The 21,909-nt window shown below is 50.2% G+C and overlaps 2 protein-coding genes across 4 annotated transcripts in view; one reads left to right on the forward strand and one right to left on the reverse strand.

Annotated features, from left to right (window-relative positions):
- Positions 1-350: 350 nt before the first annotated feature.
- On the reverse strand, positions 351-21,774 carry COMT (catechol-O-methyltransferase). 2 transcript variants are annotated; one of them, XM_032311517.1, is made up of 6 exons: positions 21,669-21,749; positions 8,982-9,146; positions 6,036-6,321; positions 4,942-5,135; positions 4,520-4,651; positions 351-1,174 (listed from the first exon to the last, which is right to left on the reverse strand). In XM_032311517.1, the coding sequence occupies exons 2-6, from the start codon at positions 8,991-8,993 to the stop codon at positions 974-976; spliced, it is 825 nt and encodes a 274-aa protein (XP_032167408.1). In that variant the 5' UTR covers positions 8,994-9,146; positions 21,669-21,749; the 3' UTR covers positions 351-973. The 2 variants fall into 2 exon arrangements, with proteins under 2 accessions (XP_032167408.1, XP_032167409.1); XM_032311518.1 differs by lacking the exon at positions 8,982-9,146 and having other exon boundaries at positions 21,669-21,774.
- TXNRD2 (thioredoxin reductase 2) overlaps positions 21,766-21,909 on the forward strand; it is a 48,505-nt gene continuing 48,361 nt past the window's right edge. For both annotated transcript variants that reach the window (XM_032311515.1, XM_032311514.1), the window contains exon 1: positions 21,766-21,895. In XM_032311515.1, the coding sequence (XP_032167406.1) occupies positions 21,781-21,895 (115 nt within the window). In that variant the 5' untranslated portion in view covers positions 21,766-21,780. The remainder of the gene's footprint in view (positions 21,896-21,909) is intronic.

The raw sequence follows: 21,909 nt of genomic DNA on the forward strand, positions 1-21,909 counted from the left end.
CTGGGAGAGTTGCTTCTACTTGTGCCACATAGGGTCCCCAAGGGGCTAGGTGCCAGAGAGCTCACACCCTGCACTGTGGCGGGGACCCCACGTCCACCATTCCCTAGTGCCTGCTTGGTCAGAGATGAACAGGCAGGCTGACCAACTGCTGTGTCCCAAGTTTCCCGGACAAACCTCCAGATGGGGGCTCACCTCAGCCTGCTGACATCCCCCTGGGGATGCAGCAGGTAACCTCAGCCTGACGACATAAGCCGCCGCCCCATATCCCAGGCCAGCATTAGCATCCAGTGAAGGGGAGCACTATAGGAAAGAAGGAGCGGGGAAGCAGTTAAAAAGAAGCACTAGGTTGATCTATGTAAATATTTAAAATTTTAATTCCTCTTTTAGCATCTTTTAAACATGATACCGGTATACAAGATTGTTAATAGCTGATTTTAGTAAAGAAGTTGCATTTCATTCTTAAAAATGAAGTCAAAGAATCCAGGAATCACAAGTGGGTGTGAGTTGTTAGGCACGGTGCCATCACTGAGGCACTGCTGCCACCTGGTGACAGCAAACCTCAAGAACAGACTACGAGTGCACAGTCCATTGGTTTCCAAATGTTCCTGCTTCAAGGGTCTACTGCAAAGTTGATGCCTGAAGACCCATCCGCGTAAGAAACCCTATTGATTGAAATGCTGGTGGGAGTGAGAGACACTGTCACAGGCACCACCCGTCCTGATCTGGTACTCACAAACATACTTTACAGATTTATTGCAGTGACTGTGTATGGTGAGCTGGCTGCACTTGGGGCAGACCGGGAGTGACAGCCCAGAGTTGCCCTCTAGAGGGGCCAGGGCCAGCAGGCTTGTGGCTCAGAAGCCTCAAGTGTCGTACATTTGACCCCAGAACCACAAAAGTGGCTTGGCAGGAGCACATCCCTGGTGCCCTTCATAAACAGGCTTAGCAAGGGATCCAGGAGCAGGGTGGGTGGTTATGGCTGTGTTGGGGTGCCCGGGCCAAGGTAGACAGCCTTCTCTAGGCCATCTATTGCCTTTGAGTACTCCAGGTATGAAGGGAAGTGTGTGCACTCAAAGTGTCTGTTCCCACGCACGTATGCCAGGAATTCTGGTGTTCCTGGGCAGATGACGTTGTCAGCCAGCAACACTGTCCCCTTCCGTAGCAGGCCACACTCCTGCAGGGAAAAGATGGTGGGAAGGGGTGAGGGTGATAGGCCCAGCAAGCCAGTCCCAAACTGGGAGGGTAAGTGCTCTTGGCTAGAGGGTGGGTCCATACACTGGCCTGTGCCTGGCCTGGAGTCAGCCCTGCTCCAGCTCCTGGGGCCACACTCCTCTCCCCACTGCCTTCCATCTCCTCCCTGGCAGCTGCGCACAAGTCCTGCCTCCAGAATATGGCTCTGGGAGGGAAACTCGTTCCCCATTAGGTCCTGTGTCCCTGCCCCTAGAACAGCATGTGGCAGCCACACAGTTGTTCAGGGATGCTAGCCAGAGGAATAAGTGGGAAGAGACAATAGAACCAGGATTCAGGCCACAGGCCCCACTCCAGGCCAGCGGGTCCTTCGGTCACCTGGTGCCAGGAACATGGGGCCTTTCCAGGTGAGCTGCCTAGTGCCCAGTGTATTGGCTACCACTGTGCGCCATCGCTGGAGATCCCCAACAGCCCGACCAAGGTGACTCTGCACGGATGGGGGCAGTGGCAGGGTAGACCTTACACAGGGGTTTGCTCTGGACATTCCCAAAGTCTGGTAGGTGAGACACCCCTCTACCAGCATCTGGGCCTGGGAGCTCTGCAGAAGGAAGGACCAGCTGGACACGGCCAGGGAGGAGCGCTGGGGACAGGGCTGCCCAGCTTATAGGAAACAACAGAAAGAAAGCTTGGGAGGAAATGCTTGCCTGTGGGAGAGGGGCAGCCCAGGGCAGTTGGTCACCCCAGTTGCCTTGTCCTAGATTTAATTTTGGAAGTGTAGAGCTACTTTTTCACATGATCATAAAAGTTAAAAGAAAAATAATAAGCAATCTGAGACATCAAAAGCAAAATCAGAGTGACCCCAGGCATGTCTCAAATTGCCAATAGGACCACATGAAATGGAACATCTCTAAGTGGTTTAAAAACACGGGCTTTAACTCCGCACCTCTCCAGGGATGTGCCCTAGCACAGAGTCTTACAAGTGTCTCAATGCTCCTGGAGGCCATGGTCACTTCCAGCCTGTGGGCTGTGTGGGGGAAGCTGAGGATCCTCCAGCGAGAGTGGAAAACAGAGCTGTGAGATCAGGGAGGCTAGGGACAACCCATGAGCCAGAATGGAACAGAAAGTACCACTGTGAATCATGGAGCATTTCCTCATATAAAAAGAAAGCTCCCTAGCAGTCTTGGCTAGAAAGATCTAGAATGGAGAGCTGTCCCAGAGGAGACGGCCTTGGCCCAGGCCCCGGAAAGGTGGCTTAGGTCTCTAGCCAGAAGTGGACAAGGTGAGCAGGAGCTCAAGATGGGTCAGTCAGTGGCCTGAAAGTCATCAGACCCTAAAAACCAGTGAGTTGACCAGGAAAGAAGGAATGAAAGAAAGCAGCTCTGGGCACGTTTGTAGGGTGCTGGGCCCTACCCACCCTTGAGGAAGCTGGAGACAGCAGGAAGGAAAAGGCAGCACCTATCCTGCCTTTCCCTAGGCATCACACGCCTCCCAACAGAGGACACAGACCCTCTGGAGAACTCTGCCCAGAAGCCTACCCAGTCTGAGCAAAGCTCTTGTGCCAACCCCTGCCTGTATTGGATAATGGTTTTAAACTGTGTCCATAGTTCCTTTTCCACTGGGAGTGCGCTGGGCTTAGTGACTCGCTTCTAACAAAGGGAAGGAGGCAGAAGTGGCGGTGTATGCCTTCCGAGACCACAGCTCCACTGCTGCCCCTTCTGTTTCCACCCCCTGACCCCAGATAGGGGTTGTGAGGACACCCAAGCAGCCCCGTGGAGAGCCCATGAGATGCGGCACTGAGGACTCCTCAGAGAAGCCATCTGATTTCAATTTGCCATCTGCCCTTGCCGGCCTCCAAGCCCGGCCAAGAGAGAGGGACAGCTGGGCTGCTGCAGAGCCGGGCTGACCAGGCAAAAGCCAAGGGCTGGCAGAGCCCAGCTGCAGGGCTAAAGAATGTGTATTTTAAAAAAGCACAGCCATTCCCAATTCGTGACTTCTTTTCTTTTGAGATAATTACCAGCTTCGAACAAGCAGCACTGAGAAAACTATCAGTTTCCTAGTTACTAAACGGCAATATTTGCTACTTTCCTATAAATGCAGGCCCCACAATGATCACATACACCAGAGCTGCTGAAATCCCTCCCTCCCTGTGCAGGCCCAGCTGGGTTGGCTGGTTGGCCTTTGCCTTCAACATCTGATTTCCAGGTTCATGCCCCTAGCCTGAGGCTGGGCCCTCCCCCAGCCAGCCATGCTCCACACATAGCTGCCTGGCTCCTGGCCCAAGGGTCCCCTTGCCATCACCCACACTGACCACCTGTCTCAGCAGGTGGCCAGTCCCGTCCCCCTCCACTCTCAGTGCTTGGCACCTCGGTGGACTTACCAGGTCTCTGTACCACCCTCTATGGCCATCCCTCCCCACCCTCCAGGCACCCAATGGAGACCTTTCCTGGTGACAAATCTGACCTTGTCCTCACCTGCTTAAAACCCCCCATGTTCCCCTCAGTGTGTGCGGTTCAAGGCCTCTACATATGGCTCTGACTTACTGCCCTAGGTCGGCCCATCCCCATGATATCCTGTACCCTCCTAGACCCCAGGTCAGAGCAGGTTCCCTCCTGCCATGTCCAGGCTCCTGGCTTTCCACGTCGGGACTAGATCCACCGGACGCAAGGTCCTGGCCAACCGCTAGCCACAGCTCCGGTGGCCAGGCATCCCCCCATTCATAGTCCCACTGCAAAAGGCAGAGTGGCCAGCGCATGGGGAACTGAGGTGGGTAAACACGGGACAAACGGAATCACTCCATGCTGACCGCCAGGAGGGGTAGGCCAGGGTGGGGCAAAACTTCCAAGCCCCCGGTGGAAGGCCAAGGAGCCAGTAAGTGTGACCTTGACCTCCCAGGTAGGGGAAGGTAGTAATCATCGATATAAGTTCTGTGCATCGGCTCACGAAGGGCCCACCCTGTGCCCCACGTGGGGACAAGGCAGTCTCTCTGGTCACCACTTGGGGCTAGCCAAACAGCAGCACTGAGGGCTGGGACAGGATGGGGTGTGAGGACAGGGACCGAGGGGTGGAGAGGAATGCACCGTAAGGAGCCTCAGGGGCAAACAGGCAGGAGATGCCCCATTGGTGCTCACCCCTCCCTGTCACCCAGCCTAGGCTACCTAGCGGGCCTGGCCAACTCCTTCTGCCTAGAACCCCCCTCCTCCCATCTCCATGCTACCCTCTGGCCCTCCACACTCCCTGCCCAAATCACCTCTGCTGCTGGGGCCAGCCAGGGCTGCCTCTCACCAGCAGCCAGCAATGAGGCCCATGTGGGTCAGGTAGCTGCACAACTCACCTCCAGGAGCCGTGTGTCCGGCAGGTACCGGTCCTTCCAGTGGTCGAGGAAGACCATGTCTAGTGTGTCCACGTCGTATTTCTTCTTCAGCTGGGGGATGACATCCTGGGATGCCCCGACCACAATGGTGACCTGGAATAGCACTCTGTCAGTATCTGTCCTCACAGACGGCTCTGCCTGGACACCAGCTTGAGAGTCATCACCAGTCTTCTTTGGGGCTCTGGGGAGACAAGTCCCCACTCTGCACCTTGGGAGTTTCCTCTGCGGGGTTTCTGGGAAACCTGGCTTGGGAGGCAGCACAAGGCCACGTATGACAGGATGAAAGAACTACGCTGGGGCGACCCAGGCCCTTCCCTTCCCCCCTTGCACCCAGCCCCTGGCACCTGGGTGTCTGCACTCTATGCCCCGGGGCGGCCACAAACCCTGTCCTGCAGGCCCGCGAAGTCCAGCATCTGCTGGGTGATTGCAGCGTAGTCAGGGTTGAGCTCAATGGTGAGCAGGCGGGCCCCGGGCTCCAGCAGGCGGGCCATGCGCACGGCCGAGTAGCCGCAGTAGGCGCCCAGCTCCAGCAGCACTGATGGGCGCTGCTCCTGTACCACTGCATCCAAGATCTGGCCTGTGGGGTAGAGGGGAGGGTGAGCACAGTGGGAGGAGATGACCCACTCCTGGTCCCAGACCTGCTCCTTCCAGACAGAGCATCGGCCCCTACCAATGATTGCCTCCCCCACCCCCACTGTCACCACCCCCCTACCATCGCACTAAATGCACCCTCAGAGCTTCCAGAGTTCCTTGGGCCTCTGGGTCTCAACACATGCTGGTCCCTTTGGCCTCTGGGTCTCAGCACAAGCTGGTCCCTTTCTTTTGCCTGGTTCCGGACCCCAGCTCATCCTAACCCAGAGCTGCCGTCTGCGGAAGCCCTCACGCCACCATGCCCACGGGCTGCATCCTGACCTCCTGGGCTGGACACTGTCAGAGTCTCCAAGGGGACTGGACAATGGCTATCCTATCTGTCCTCAGGGCCCAACTCCCAGGGGTGCAGCACAGCACAGGCCTGTGCCCCAGCCTGGAGTCCAAAGATCAGGAGGTGGAACTGGGGCCTCAGGGCCGAGCAGAGTCCAAGGAGCTCTGTACATGCCCTCATGCCCAGCAGGGCCAGCTAGGAGCCCACCGGCTGCCGTGCACCACCACCCAGCTCCATCAGAAGGCATGCCAGGGTCAGGCCTACTGACGAACGTGGGCTGAGCTGCTCTGTGGCAAGGAAGGGTCCTGGGCAGTTTATTGAATGTCTGTCCCTCCTCACGAGGACAGTGATGTGGCCGTCAGGGGTCTTTGCACAGCCTTTGCCCCTGGCCGGGGAGGAGCTGGATGAGCAGCTCCAGGGACCTCCAGGGCTCCAGGCAATCCCCCACCCCAACGCCGAGAAACACAGCAACAACAGACCTCCCCTTTCCAGGGCCAGGCTGCCCCCGCCAGGTCCCCTTTCCCGTGCCCGCTACCTGCCGGCTGGACTACTCACCTTTCTTGTCACCCACGTTCATAGCCCACTCCTTTTGCGAGCAATAGGTATCGATGGCCTCCAGCACACTTTGCGGGTCCCCAGCCACTGCGTGTTGCAGCACATGACGCAGGATGCGCTGCTCCTTGGTGTCGCCCATGAAGAGGTTGTAGAGGGGCTGCAGGACCAACTCGTTCCAGCAGATAAGGAGTTTGCCCAAGCCCCAGCGTCGTCGCAGGCAGAGAAGCACCAGCAGCACCAGGCCCAATGAGAAGGCTGCCAACAGCAGGGGTGGGGCCTCCGGCATCTGAGACAAGGCAGGGATAGGGTGGGGTGAGGAGGAGGGGAGAGAAGGGGGAGGGAAGAGAGCCGGGGCGTAGGGCAGTGGGTTTCTGTGCTTTGCAGCCTGCCAGGAAGCCCCGTAGCAGGCTTGGGGGATCACAGCCCCTCGGCATTAGTGCAGACCTGCCCCTCCTGGCTTACCCACCCTCTCCTCAGTTTGGGGGTGCTGCTATTGCCCCCCATTGCTGATGGGGGCCTTCAAGAGCTTAGCCATGTGTCCCAGTGGCCCAGCTCATCTCAGTGCTGGGGGAAGGTAGACCTCTTGTCTGGGGCAGTCCCCTGGGGCTGCTCCCTCGGGTACACAGGGCAGGTGCTGGGTCTGGCCCTCCTTCCCCTATACTCTCCCAGACAGCCCTGATGGAGGTGGGCACAGGGCAGGCCCCATCTGCGTATAGCGTTCTTGGGTCCTCATACCGGAAGTCTGCGGCCCTTTAAGTGAATTTCCAGGTAAGAACACAGGCAGTCCCCAGGCCAGGCACAGGAGGCAGAGACCCACTAGCCACTCCCCCTGGGGACAGCCACCCTCGCTACATCTGTCCCTGGTGAAGGCCAGACCTGCTGCCTGCATCCTAGGTAAAGGGGACCCGCCAGCTATAGCAGACAACCACGGGGACAGCACCACGTCCGCCTGGCAAGCCCCTTTCAGGTAGCTAGGGATCCACCCAGACAGGGCCCCTAGAGACACCAGCAAGGTTGAGCCCCTCAGCCCTGGGCTCTTGGCGGGCATGGAGCAGACTTCACAATATTCTGGGCAGATAGCCAGAGTTCAGGCCAGACACCTTATAAAATGGGAAAGGAAAAAATAAAGAAGAACATGGGAGGCTTCGGTTGGGGCCAGTTGTCGCTCACAGGTGACTCACAAGGAAGGGCCATGGAACCCCAGCAGCCATGCAGGGCCTTGCTCTCCTAGAGGCTCTGTTTCGGAAAGGCACATCCAGGAGAGCAGGCAGGCCGAGGGCCTTGGTGGGAAGAGCACTGGAGGAACACTGAGGGCCCACCACGCGGGACCATGAGGAGATGGTGGGTGGTTTGGGGAACAGGGCAGAGGGGTGGGAAACTGAGGCTCTGCTCCAGGTGAATATGGACACCCAGATTCTGGTGCTTTAGGCATTGTGGTCTATGGACACGGAACACTTTATCAACGGGTCGGAGTGCAGTCATAAAGGGCCCCAACCCTCGGCCCACACTTGCTCTTCTGCTCCCAGGGGCCACCCTGACTTTCCAAGCCACTCTCCCAGCCGCCTTCTGCCCTCCGTGCTGAAGGGTGGGTGTGTGCACTCCTTCTCTGAGCTCAGCAGCAAAGCAGAGAAAATTGGTGCAGGATTCTTTTGCCTTTAGATATCACCAATGGAAACCATAACCTGAAAATGACCTGGGTCCAGATATCTGGGCCTCTTCCTCTAGGCCAGCCTTGACCCCTAGGGCAGCGCTTCACCCTTCCATCCTCAGCTGAAGGCCCCAAAGAGGTAGGGAGATGTCAGCCTGGGACCCCAGGGACACAGACAACAGCAGAAGGCCTGAAGTCCTGAGCGGATGTGGCAGGTCTCAGCACTAGAGGCAGTGTCCCTGCGCAGGGTGTGCGCCTTGGCCCCACTGTGCCAGAAAGAGTACACCTCAGGAGTCTTGTCTGCCATAGCTCTGGGGCCCACCCTGGCTGGGCCAGGGCCCACTGAGAGGCAGCATGCACCGTGACCCGGGGGGCTGGTGAGGGGAAAACACGGGGTGAGGCAGGGGAGGATACAGTGGATAAGGGTAGAGTATCTCTCTTTCAGTGGACAGCTGACAGGAAACAGCAAGGGGAGGCCCCTGCAGCCTGAAGGAGCTAGAACTTTCTACCGCTCAGGATTTCCTAACCACACATCTGTGTTGCTTTATTTGTCATTACCATTATTACTCATAGTACTGTTTGGGTGATGCTACAATGCACCACTGTTTTATTCTCTGCATTTAAAAAAAATATGCAGTAAACGTTGAAAATAATCAAAATATCAAAAATGAGAAGTAATATTCTACTTAGGTATCCCATTACTTGAAGGACTCTGGAGTCATAAACTATAAATTTCAATCTCTGTAATACTTGGCTTGTGTTAAAAACCTGGCTTGTGGGCGCCTGGGTGGCTCAGTGGGTTAAGCCGCTGCCTTCGGCTCAGGTCATGATCTCAGGTCCTGGGATCGAGTCCCGCATCGGGCTCTCTGCTCAGCAGGGAGCCTGCTTCCTCCTTTCTCTGCCTGCCTCTCTGCCTACTTGTGATCTCTCTCTCTGTCAAATAAATAAATAAAATCTTTAAAAAAAAAAAAAAAAACCTGGCTTGTAAATCGCTAATCTCTAGGTCTGTCTGTTTATAACTGCACAGCACTGTGTGCCTCGGGGCTTACAAGAGGGCACAGGGAGGGCTGCAACCTGGGGGAATGCTCTGCTTTGGCTCTGAGTCCTGGTTACCTAACAGATATGCCAACAGAAAGGGCAATGCTGGGACTTTAAAACACTCTGGGGGGAGGGGGAATCGTCGAGAGGATAAAGGAAACTCAGAGCACGGAAGCCAAGCAGCACTCTCAGATCCTCTCTGTTCTGTATAGGTTCAAAACAAGCCATAAGGGAAAGTTTTTAAGTGGCTCGCCGAGCACCGTCTCAAACATGGCTTCTTGACCACATCGAGGGCTGGAGGCAAAGCTTCGGTGCAGGATCCTGGGTCTCCTATCTCTCGTGGCTGTTGACCTCAGGGTAGCAGTGCAGGGAGAAGCTGCGCACGGACTTCAGGGTTTGGCCGAAGAGGCTAGGCCTTTATAAGGCTTCCACAGATGATACATTTAGTATCATGAGAGCATGAAAGAAATAAAGGGAGACACAAATTAATGGAAAGACATCCCATGTTCATGGACTGGAAGATTTGATATTGTTAAGATGTCAATATGAAAGTCATCTACAGATACAGTGCAATTCCTATCAAAACTGCAATGGCATCTTTTGTAGGAATAGAAAAGTCCTCCAAAAGGTCATTTCAAATTCAAAGAGCCACAATACTTGGAGAGAGAACAAAGTCGGAGGACTCCTACTTCCTGATTTCAAAACTTACCACAAAGCTACAGTAAATAAAACAGTGTGGTACTAGCCTAAGGTAAACATATAAACCAATAGAGCAGAACGAAGAGGCCAGAAATAAACCCCCCATGTCTATGATCAAATGATTTTTTTAACAAGAGTGCCAGAACCACTCAAGAGGAAAGAATAGTTTCTCTAATAAATGGCTTGGGGACGGGGCGCCTGAGTGGCTCAGTGGGTAAAGCCGCTGCCTTCGGCTCAGGTCATGATCTCAGGGTCCTGGGATCGAGTCCCGCATCGGGCTCTCTGCTCAGCAGGGAGCCTGCTTCCTCCTCTCTCTCTGCCTGCCTCTCTGCCTACTTGTGATCTCTCTCTGTCAAATAAATAAATAAAAAATCTTAAAAAAAAAAATGGCTTGGGGACAAATTTCCACATGCAAAAAACATTAAGTTGGACTCTCACACACCACATACAAAAAGGAACTAAAAATGGATCAAAGCCTTGATTTTCAGAGCTAAAACTATAAAACTCTTAGAAGAAAACATAGTAAATCTTCATGACCTTGAATTTGGCAATGGATTCTTACACATGACACCAAAAGCACAGGCAACAAAAGAAAAATAAATTGAATTTCATTAAAATTAAAAGCATCAAAGGACATTATCAAAAGAACGAAAGGAAAACCCACAGAATGGGAGAAAATAATTGCAAATCATACATCTGATAAGGGTTTAATATCTTAAATATATAGGGGCACCTGGATGGCTCAGTCAGTTAAGCATCTGACTCTTGGTTTCCACTTAGGTCATGATCTCAGGGTTGTGGGATAGAGTCCCATGTGGGGCTCTATGCTCAGCGGGCAGTCTGTTTGGAATTTTCTCTCTCTCTGCCCCTCCCCCTGTTTGTGCCACACGGTCTCTCTCTCTCTCTCAAAAAAAGGGGCTGGTCTTGATTATATATAGAATTCCTATTTTGCAACAACAAAAAGACAAACAACCCAATGAGAAAATGGGCAAAGGACATTTCTCCAAAGATCTACAAATGACCAATAATACGCACGTGGAAAGATGCCCAACATCATTAGTCATTATGGAAATGCAAACTGAAACCACCCGAGATACCACTTTACACCCATTAAGGTGGCTCATTTCCCAAAAAAGTTGGTAAATGTTAAATAACAAATGTTGACGAGAATGTGGGAAAACCAGAACCCTTGTGGGCTGCTGACAGCAGTGAGAAACGGTGCAGCTGCTGTGGAAAGCAGTTTGGTGGTTTCTCGAAAAGTTAAATATAGAACTAACCTATGACCAGCAATTCCACTCCTGGGTGCACACTCCAAAGAATTGGAAGCAGGGATTTGAACCGAAACCAGTGCCCCGATGTTCCCCGTGGCATTATTCTTAACAGTCAAACGGGGCAAAAAGCCTGTCTATCCACAGAAGAAGGGGTGTGTTGCGTCCCCAGGATGAATCGCACTTCGTCACTAACATGAATGAAACACTGATTCATGCTACCACTTGGATGAACCGTGGAAGATGTTATGGTACGTAAAAAAAATATAGATATAGATAGATACTATATGATAAAATATATATATATGATATAAATATATATAAATATAAATATAAATATATAGTATATGATAAAAATATAGATATAGATACATGTAGTTCAATTCTGTGAACTTTGTAGGGCAGGCAAATCCACAGGGAAAGAAAGTAGAACAGAAGTTGCTGGAGGCAGGTGGAGGGGACAGGGAATTACTCCTGAATGGGTATGGTGTTTGTTTGGGGGATGATGAGAAAGTTCTGGAAATAGTCACAATGGTTACACGACGCTGTGAATGTACTTAATACCACTGAATTGTACGCCTGTAACACTGAAATGGCTAAAATGGCAAATTTTAGCTTAAGTATTTTTTTTTAAGATTTTATTTTTAAGTAATCTCTATACCCCATGTGGGGCTTGAACTTACAAACCCAAGATGAAGAGTTGCCTGCTCCATCGACTGAGCCAGCCAGGCGCCCCATAACTTAAGTGTGTTTTACTGTAGGAAAAAGAACACTGGGAAACAAACAAAATGGACAACCCTGTTTCTGGCCCTTCCTGTTCTAAAAATGGAAAAGGGACATGCCATTCCCCATAAGGAAGCAGGATCCAGAAAATCAAGTGCTGCTCCTATCTCCCTGGGGGATCCAGGGCGCTCAGGCATCTCTTGCTCTAACCCTGCTGATTGGCCCTGGGGGGGCAGCTGGGAGGACGGGTACAGCTTGGACACCTGCCTCCACATTCATGGTCCTTCTTGGAGGCAGGGGAAGGGGTCTTCCTGTCTCAGCAGACTCTGCCCGCCCTGTCTGCTTCCTTCCAACAGGCCTACAGTGTACAGCCAGCATCCACCTCAGCCAGCATCCACCTCTCCACAGACCTCTCTCCCCACACAGCAAAAATAACACCCAGCCCCAAACCCTCCTTATCATAAGCTGGTCCTTCAGTATTCCCCCAGCAACTATGAAACTGTAGCTTCCATCAACTCTGATTACCATTTATCATCCTCCAGACCCAAAGGGGGCAAGCAAGATGCTTGGGAGCTGAGCCAAGACCCCCAGCCACCCTTGAACCAAGGTTAAGGACAGGCAGATGGGCCCTTAACACCCAGAGCCATTGGTCCCAGGACCTTCAGTTTCATGATCCTTTGTGACCAAAGTGCTTCCCCACATACAGCCTGACACACAGCACAATTTCACTGAGACCTGCACCCCCAGTGTGTGCGTGTGGGGGTGTGGGGGCTCCACTCCCCTCTAAGTCTGCCCCTCCCTTGTCCACTCCGCTCTTAAACTCCAGCGCTGCAGGATGGCCAGCTCGGGGGTGCTTCTGTCTGTCTCTGCGTCGTAGCCAGATGGCCTACCATTTTGTCAGCTGGTCAGTGATCTTTTTACGCATGTAACGTATCCTAGATGACACTCTTTTTTTCTCTAAAGGAAATGCAAATGTTTTTCATAAATACCTTGCAAGCAACCGTCGGTGGATAAATTACCGAGACTCTTAGAGTTCTATAAAATGATGAATCAATTGTATGACATCGTTCCTAGGCTCATTTAAAAAAACCCGTGAAAGTGCACTAGAACTTTTGGTCCCTTTGTGAGGCTCTGAATCTGCTGTTAGGCCCACACTGCCATCACCTCCTTCTGAAGAGCAGGTCTCTCTGCCCACGCTCGTTCTGGAAACTAGGGAGGGCCAGGATGCTTGTGCTTGTGCCTGAGGCTGCAGGAGCAACAGAAGAAAAGTCCAGGCCAGAAGGAACTCAGGCCCCCTCCCTGACCAAGAGCTGCAGCGCCAAGCATCCCAGCTCCCCCAGTCACATCTGACACTGTCTCAGCCCCTGCTTCTTGGAGGACCCCCCACCCTAGGCCCAGCCCCTCTTCTGGTCAATAGACTCATGCACTAGAAACAGGGCCAGCTGTCTTGGCTCTAAATGGAGGCCAGGCCTCAGAGTGCACAGAACATTCTGGGGGCAAAAACAGGCAGGCTGGCCAGGATCCTTGTGGGGAGAACAGAAAAGATGGGGGTGGAGTGGGCCAGAAGATGCCTGCCAGGGTGGGATGGTTGGCTACCTGCCCCACTGGCCAGCCGTCTAGGACAAAGCCCAAGATACCGCGCTGCCTGGGTACTGGGAGAGTTCTGGCAGTGCACGGGCAGTTTCAGCAAAGCCTGAGCAGCTGCCTGCTTCCAGCCCTGCCCCTGTGTGCAAACTGAATGCGGACTCCCCATCTTACTCCTCGCACGCTGGATGGCTGCCTTTTGTTCCGTCTCCGGTCTGCCGCTCATTTAGGGCATCTGGTGGTGGTTCTGACTCCCGATCCAGTGCTCCTGACAAACATCCACTATGGCAGTGACGGCAGGTCTCAGTTTCATGATTCTGAATATACTCTCAGAGGCTGGGCGAGAGGCCAGGCTTCTAAACAGCAGCTCTGGGGCTGGAAGTACTTCCTGGCTGCTGGGGAGGCCTCTTTGTCTCTCTGGTTGATCCCGCTCTTCCCACAAGGAGCTTCTCCGTTGACTGAAACCCCCTTCTCACACCCCTGCTGACAGTGTGTCACCATGGTGCTAATTCTGTCCGCTTCCTTTCTGATCAGCATAACTTCGCTAAGGATAATTTGGAACCTCAGCGGCATTCATGGGAAACTGCAGATCTCCCCAGAGTGGCTCCTGAGACCTCTCCCTTTCATCCCCTCTACTCCTTCTTCCTCCTGTTCTGCCTTTTGTTCTCTCTCCAGCTCCCTTGCATCCTCTGATCTGACCCCTGGAAGCCCCTACCTCCTCCTTCCTGTCCCGCCTGCCAGAACTCCCCTCACTTCCAGCCCTTTAGCTCCCATAGTCACTGCCACAAAGAACCCCCTGTCCATTGGGAGCTCTCAAAGGACTCAGGAACCCCCAAAAGCACCCACCTGAGGTTGAAAAAGAAAACAAAAAAGCTAACTAGAAACAGACATTTAGTCCATGGCCTCCATAAGATTATATATCAGGGCAAAAAGATCTTAAAGGCCTCCTCCGTGAAGACTGGTGAAAAGCTTTAGCCCTCACGTTGAACAGGTAACTAACGGGTTCTGTCTGCTAGAAACACAATCCAGATAAAAATATCAAATGAAACAAAGACAAGGTCCAATTCTTATGTAAACTAGTGAGTTTTATAGAATCGTATTTATGCCTGATGCATGGCTCAAAGTTTTATTTATTTTTTTAAAGATTTTATGTATTTACTTATTTGAGAGAGAGAGAGAGAGAGCATGAAGAGGGGAAAGGTCAGAGGGAGAAGCAGATTTCCAGCAGAGCTGGGAGCCCGATGTGGGACTCGATACCGGGACTCCGGGATCATGACCTGAGCCGAAGGCAGTCGCTTAACCAACTGAACCACCCAGGCGCCCATAGCTAAAAGTTTTAAATGAAAAACATAAGATCTCCCTTTACATCTGTCTGTGTGTTTATTTATGTATGATGCATGGGTGTGTGTGTGTGTGTGTCTGTATAGCATTTCTCTTCCTCCAGATGGTATCACCAAATTCATTTATAAGATCCCTTAAAGGGGCACCTGGGTGACTCAGTGGGTTGGAGCCTCTGCCTTCCGCTCGGGTCATGGTCCCGGGGTCCTGGGATCGAGCCCCGCGTCAGGTTCTTGGCTCCGCAGAGAGCCTGCTTCCTCCTTTCTGCCTGCCTCTCTGCCTACTTGTGATCTCTGTCTGTCAAATGAATAAATAAAAAATCTTAAAAAAAAAAATCCCTTGAAGTAGTTCTAGCTTTGTCTAATTGGCTTAAAGAAAAATAAGCACTTAAATAAATTAAATCTTCCCCAAACTCCCAGAAATAGAAGAATCAACTCAACTGTTTTTCAGGTTTACATAATTTGGGTAATCTCTGGTAAATAAGACTAACTTAATATTATTGATTTAATGAAACAGGTATATCTTCAGTGTTATCAACATTAAATGTAATATAAACATACATTTTTATTCTACTTTGGCTTCTTAGTCAAATAAGCTAATATTTTATCTATTCAATGTTTAAGATTGCACATATGATAAATCTGATTTTCATCAAACTGAGTTCCTATTCTTTTCTTTTTTTTTAAAAAGATTTATTTATTTATTTGACAGACAGAAATCACAAGGAGGCAGAGAGGCAGGCAGAGAGAGAGGAGGAAGCAGGCTCCCTGCTGAGCAGAGAAAACAATGCGGGGCTCGATCCCAGGACCCTGGGATCATGACCTGAGCTGAAGGCAGAGGCTTTAACCACTGAGCCACCCAGGCGTCCCTGAGTTCCTATTCTTTACTTAAAGATTTATTTACTTATTTGAGAGAGAGAGTGAGCACAAGGGTGAGAAGAGGCAGAGAGAGAGAGAGAGAGGGAAAGAACCTCAAGCAGACTCCCCATGGTGCCAGAAGCCAAATGCAGGGCCGATTCCATGACTCTGAGATTATGACCTGAGCTGAAATCAAGAGCGGGTCACCCAGCCAAGCCACTGAGGCACCTCTCAACAATCTTCGTGTTTTATAATATATCTGCCTCCAAGTGCCTGGCTGGCTCAGTCAGTAGAGCATGTGACTCTTGAGTTCGAGCCCCATGTTGAGGGTAGAGATTACTTAAAATATATTTGTATATACATATCTGCTTCTAAAAAGTGTCTCCAAAGACACTTCTGGTAACTTGGTACCTTAGAGTTATGCCAAGTTAAGTCAAATAACAGATATTCATTGAATATGTAAATGATTTCTACATAAGATAAAGTGCTGAAACAGTCATTATTAATTATAGTTTAAGTTTTAGGGCGCCTGGGTGACTCAGTTGCTTAAGTATTTGCCTTCGGCTCAGGTTGTGATCCTGAGGTCCTGGGACCGAGCACCCCGCTCCCAGAGCACCTCGCCCCCAATAGGGCAGGGAGCTTGCTTCTCCCTCTTCTCTGCCCCTCCCCCTGCATGTGCTGTCTCTTGCTCTCTATCTCAAATAAATACATAAAATCTTTTAAAAATGTATTTGTGCAATGCCTGAGTGGCTCAGTCCTTAAGTGTCTGCCTTTGGCTCAGGTCATGATCCCAGGGTTCTGGGTCTAGCTCCCTGCCTGGCGGGAAGCCTGCTTCTCCCTCTCCCACTCCCCCCACTTGTGTTCCCTCCCTGGCTGTCTCTCTCTCTGTCAAATAAATAAAATCTTTTAAAAAAAATGTATTTGTACTATTCAGAGTATATACCTCTATAGATTATAACTTGGCATATTCATAAAACTTGCTGATCTGTTACAGAATGCTGGTGTATGACTGATGATTCATAATCATTTATCCTAGTTTTCTCTATAAAATAAAGGTTGCAAATGGCTAAAATTTATAATCAGTATATGAAAATAAAACTACTACAAACAATAAGAGTGAAGGGAGACAACTTTGTATACAAAGAATTTGAGGAAAATACCATGTGTTTCACATGAAAAGTATGCAAAGAATGTAGGATTTGTTTTTGGTAAGGAAAGGAGGATAGTAATTTTATTCTAGAGTTACATTTTCAAAAAAGGGAAGGTATAGAACAAGAATCTGAATGGATATAGGAAGTTGTAGGTCAAAGCTGGCTAAGATTAAATGGGTTTGTATACAAAGTTTTTGAAATGACCTTTACCATCAGTAAAATACTAATGTAAAACTAGAATTTGGTTTTCTTTCTGCTCAAGCAACACAATTTCTTGGATTAGTGGTCTGCTTATAACAAGAGATCATGAAAGGTTTTTCTTTACCTTTTGGGTAATCTTTACCAACCTTTTCCTTTTGTGGAAACAAAGATTCTCTCCTATCAAAATAATTTCCTGTGTTTCATGTTGTTATTACTGTGTTCTTGATTACATAAGAGAATCTAGTCTTCTCAGTGCCAAAAAAGCCAACTTTGTTTTTTTAAACAATCATGTTATCACTTATATTTATTTATGAATTCTTTTATTGTTTAGGTTATGTAAATAACCAAAAAATTGTTTCACAGTGAACTGGGATCCTATTTAGCCAAGCATTCACACCTTTAGATATTTTTGACTACTCTGTCTTCCCCAAAACAAATCTTAAATGAAATTCTTTTCTTTTCTTTCTTTCTTTTTTAAGATTTTATTTATTTGACAGAGATCACAAGCAGGCAGAGAGGCAGGCGGAGAGAGAGAGGGGGAAGCAGGCTCCCCACTGAGCAGAGAGCCCGATGTGGGGCTTGATCCCAGGACCCTGGGATCATGACCTGAGCTGAAGGCAGAGGCTTAACCCACTGAGCCATCCAGGCGCTCCATGAATTTATTTTCTTGACTTCAAACTGGCTTTGGGATTTCCCAGAGGGCCTCTAGAAGATCTCAAAGGGTTTGTTCTTTTACCTTATAAAAGAGAAGAGTTAAACTAAGTAGTTTTAATATTTTATTTATTTATTTTTTAAGATTTTTAAAAATTTATTTGAGAGGGAGAGCTCAAGCAGGGGAGTGGCAGAGGGAGAGAGAGAAACAGGCTCCCTGTAAAGTAGGGAGCCTAATGCAGGGCTTGATCCCAGGACCCCAGGACCACAGGATCATTACCCAAGCTGAAGACAGACACTTAAACCAAGTAAGCCAGTCAGGCGCCCCTAAAACTAAGTAGTTTTACTAACACGTTGGATTTCATGAAAGTCATTGTCAAATTAAGACATGCTGCTTAACCTTCCAAGAGTTTTATTTGTGAGTAGATGTTATTTGATATAAGGATGTCAGAATTTACATAAAGTTCCTATACATTTGTGAGAGCCCTCAGTGACTGTGAAATATTCTGGTACAATGTTATCATCACCATTCTAGTTAATACTTTAAATGGCATGTATGCTACAGAAACAACCAAGTTTCTTTGTCAGTTGTGTTGTTTTTAAAAGGGACTCCCAGTAAATTTTTAACCCCTGGTCATTTTAAGTCTTTGTCACCCATAGATAGTTTCTGTTTGGAGAAATTCTTCTCCAAAAGCATCTGCAATCAGCTATAGGCCAGAGTGCTTCATCTTCAACAGAAAGAGACTGTCTCCGAGACCCATGGAAAGGACTATGACAGGTCCCTGGGGTACAGACTTCTGGTGGCCTTGCCTCTGAGATCATCCCATGGGACTGAGTAAGGAGCTCCAGAACTCTAGTGCAGAAACCAGTGGGCTTGTGAAACTAGGCAAGAATCAACTAAATGGAACTGGATGAACTGATAAAAGATGATTTTAAGTTTATATGGCTTTCATCTGGAATATTCTTGGCTTGTTAGTGTTCTATTTTCCCGATATATAAAAAAAACAAAAAAAAACAAAAAAAACACCCTTTCTTTTTTCTATTAAGCTATCTCTGAATCATCCCACTCTAGCAAGTTATATTTCTGTAAACAAAATTGAAGCATTTATCTTCTTCTCCCTGCTTGATTCCTCCAAAAATTGGAATCTATTGTTGAGTATTCTTATTTTCATGGCAATATAGTTATCTGCATAGGTTCAATAAAAATCTGTCCTCTTTGCGATAGGACATAATTTTTTTTTAAAGATTTTATTATTTATTTGACAGAGAGAGATCACCAGTAGGCAGAGAGGCAGGCAGAGAGAGAGAGAGAGAGGAGGAAGCAGGCCCCCCGCCGAGCAGAGAGCCCGATGCGGGACTCGATCCCATGACCCCGAGATTACGACCCGAGCCGAAGGCAGCGGCTCAACCCACTGAGCCACAACCAGGGAACGTCATGTTTGAAAATGATGCATGGTATCAGATGACCAGAAGGTTTTGAGGAGCTGCAGTCAGCTATACAAGGAGCAACACTCACAAAGCCCTCTGGAAAAAACCAGCCTGGTATTTGGCTTAGAAATTCCCAGCCTTACAAGTGAGTAAGGAAGGTCACTTCCTGACAGACCCAGGAACCCTAAGATATTTGGGAGAGCTTGAGAAGAGAGGAATTCACCCAAATCTATAGGTGAAGTCTAATAGCAAGTTCTTGCTTTGGCTTCCTAGCCTTGACAGCTTTTAAAATTCCAATCTGAGATTTCCCATGAAAAGTTCCACAAAGCGAACTTAACAAGGCCTATGAGGTCAATTGCCTTTTTTGTTGTACTTATGTAAAAAATCAGGCCACATTTAATGAGACCAGAATTATTTTGTAAAACAAGAATAACCTCCCTTTGACTATATTAAAAAAAAAAAAAAAGAATTACTTATTTATTTGAGAGAGAGTGTGTGTGCGGGAGCACCCGAGTGGGGGTTGGAGACAGAGGAAGTTGGGGGAGAGAGAGAAGCAGACTCCCCGCTAGGTATGGAGCCCAATCAACCCGGAGATCACAACGTGGGACGAAATCAAGAGTCAGACACTTAACTGAACCACCCAGGCACCCCTTCCTTTGATTATCTTTGATCAAAAAGGGAGATGGCTCTAAGGGAAATGTTATGTCTCAATGGGGAAAAATAATACGCCCTTGTGGGCTATCAGATTTTAATCCTATTTATTGTGTTTGAGGGGACTGGGACTGCCATCCTCCCATATTACACATTTTACCGGCCCTCACCAAACCCTCAGGTCCTCCAGTTTCCTTCAGTATCTGGCTACAACTCTCCAAGTCGATGTTTCCAACTTTTCCTCCTTCCCTCCTGACTTGGCATCACTGAGAACTAAAACCTGACTACCCAGACCCTTCCTGGGACACTGGTTATCTTGCTGTCACCCTTTTTCCTCCAGGATCTGAAAAGCCCCTCATGCTGAAGCATGCAGACAGCTTGACATGCCCCTCAAAGAGCTCATCACCGCAACAAATGGTGTGTGCCTGCCTTCGTTCCTAGAGCTGCGGCTGCATGGGCCCCTCCCAGTCCATGGGAACTCCCACATCTCCCATGTTCTGCTCTGTCAATAACCTTGACTGTGACATTGATATCTATACTGTCACCACAAACACTCAAACTACAAACTGGGAAATTCACTGAATTTGTCCTCACTCCATAATCTACACTTGATCTTAGCCAAAAGGCCGAGAAGCGATCTTACTCCATAATCTAGAAATGTTTACACATCAGTGTCTAAACTTGTCCCAACTGGCCACCTGTAGGGCTCAAAAACCAGGTTTACATTCAGCTCCGACCATTCATCTTTCCTTTTCTTTCTGTTTCCACAGAAATGTCCCTCATTCAAGCCTGATCACTGGAATCATCCTGCAAATATCCCCTACTACTAAGCCCCAACAGTTGGCTCCACAAAAGGTGATCAAATGGAAAACAGGTTTCTGTTAGTCAGCAGACAGAACATCTCTTCTTTCCTTCAACAGAGGGGGACCTGCCGCAGACTCTCTCCTTGACCGAACTCTATCCAAGCTCCTCTGAGCCTTCAGAACTCTCAATTAGGTCTCAACCTTGGCCTATGAAGACTTCAACAAACACTAAATAGTGTCTAACAGCTCAAGGCTGCATCCCTGGGATGACCTTGGCCTCCTTAAGGCGTGTGACAGAGAACTCAAGGGTTCCAAAAGAAAGGACTCTCAGCCAACACCTGAGGATAGGGCTCCATCTCCCAACTTCAGGCAAAGCAGAGAAGCCTAACTTCCATAAGCAACACTTAGCATATCCAAAAGGGAGTCACAATGACAAACTGCTTTTTTCCCACTTTAGTAATTTCTCATTTTCCTGACTCAATCATTCCCATCCCCCCACACACTTACTCTTCCTTTAAAAGTGCCTCTGAACAAATCCAAATGGAGCTCAGCTCTTTCCCCTACTATCCTTGGCTACTGAATAAAATCTGTCCTTACTGTGGTAACTACCATCCAGCTGTGTTCATCTATGGCAACCCTCTCCCCACGAGGCCTGGCACTACTCTCCAAGGAGGGCTTGTGGGAGTTGGGAGGCAGCAGGCAGTCTGGAAAGTTAGCCCCAGGCAATAGGTCAAGAAACTTCCCTGACTCTTATAATCTGAAAGGCTGTTATGTCAGGTCCGTTCTGGGGTAACTTCCTCTTTCTCAATCTTTCTCACTTGAAGTTGAGGCCACACCAGCCGGACCAGTCCTGTGGGGCGCTGGGCTCTGGTCGCTTCCTTTCTGGGGTGGCAGCCATTCCTCTGAAAGGAGAAGCCTGAAGGTTCCACAAGTTTTCCCCTGGAAAGATCACTGAGCTCCTCAGGGCCTGGATGCCCACAATTCTCCCAAACCCGAGGGTCTGACCCCTGCTCAAAGACCAAGTGTGACCCTTCCTTGGTGAGTCAGGCGCTGAACCCGAAAGCCCATGGAGTCAAAGCCCTCCCCAGGAGACAGCCCCCACCTTAGTGTATGGATCCCCACAGGAGGCTGGATCCCCTATCTTTGTCTGGAACCCCATCCCCAAGTCGGATCTTCACACTCCAATACAGATCTTCCACTCCCTCAACCCAGTCTGGTATCCCAGCCCCTTCTTTTCTGTCCAGAGACTCCCACGCATGGTCGGATCCTTTCACATGGGTTCTAATTTGCCACCCCGCTTCCGGAGCTCCTAGGACAGATTCCCAGGTCCCCCACCCTGGATCAGATCCGCCCCAGGTCGGGAGACCCGCACTCCGGATCAGATCCACCGCAGGTCCCGAGACCCGCACCCCGGATCAGATCCGCCGCAGGTCCCGAGACCCGCACCCCGGATCAAATCCGCCCCAAGTCGGGAAACCCGCACCCCGGATCAGATCCGCCGCAGGTCCCGAGATCCGCACCCCTGATCACATCCGCCCCGGGTCCGGGGACCCCACCCTAAGCCGGATCGCCGCTGTCCGCCGGCGCTCTCACCTTGCCCTCGGCGGCGGCGTCCTTCGTCTGCAGGACCCGCCCCGAGCCCGCGCGCAGGCAGCGCGACGGACAGCCCCGAGCGCCTAGGAGGCCCCACGCGGCGACGGCTGCGATGGCGGCTGCGCTGCGCGGAGCCGGCGGGCGCTTCCGGTGGCGGATTCGGGCTGCTGCTGCTGCTGCGGCGGCGGCGGCGGGCGGGGTGCGGGGCGCGGCACGGAGGGCAGCAGGTAGGGCGGGGCGG

This window comes from Mustela erminea, chromosome 13 (genome assembly GCF_009829155.1).
Source record: "Mustela erminea isolate mMusErm1 chromosome 13, mMusErm1.Pri, whole genome shotgun sequence".
Lineage (NCBI taxonomy): Eukaryota > Metazoa > Chordata > Mammalia > Carnivora > Mustelidae > Mustela > Mustela erminea.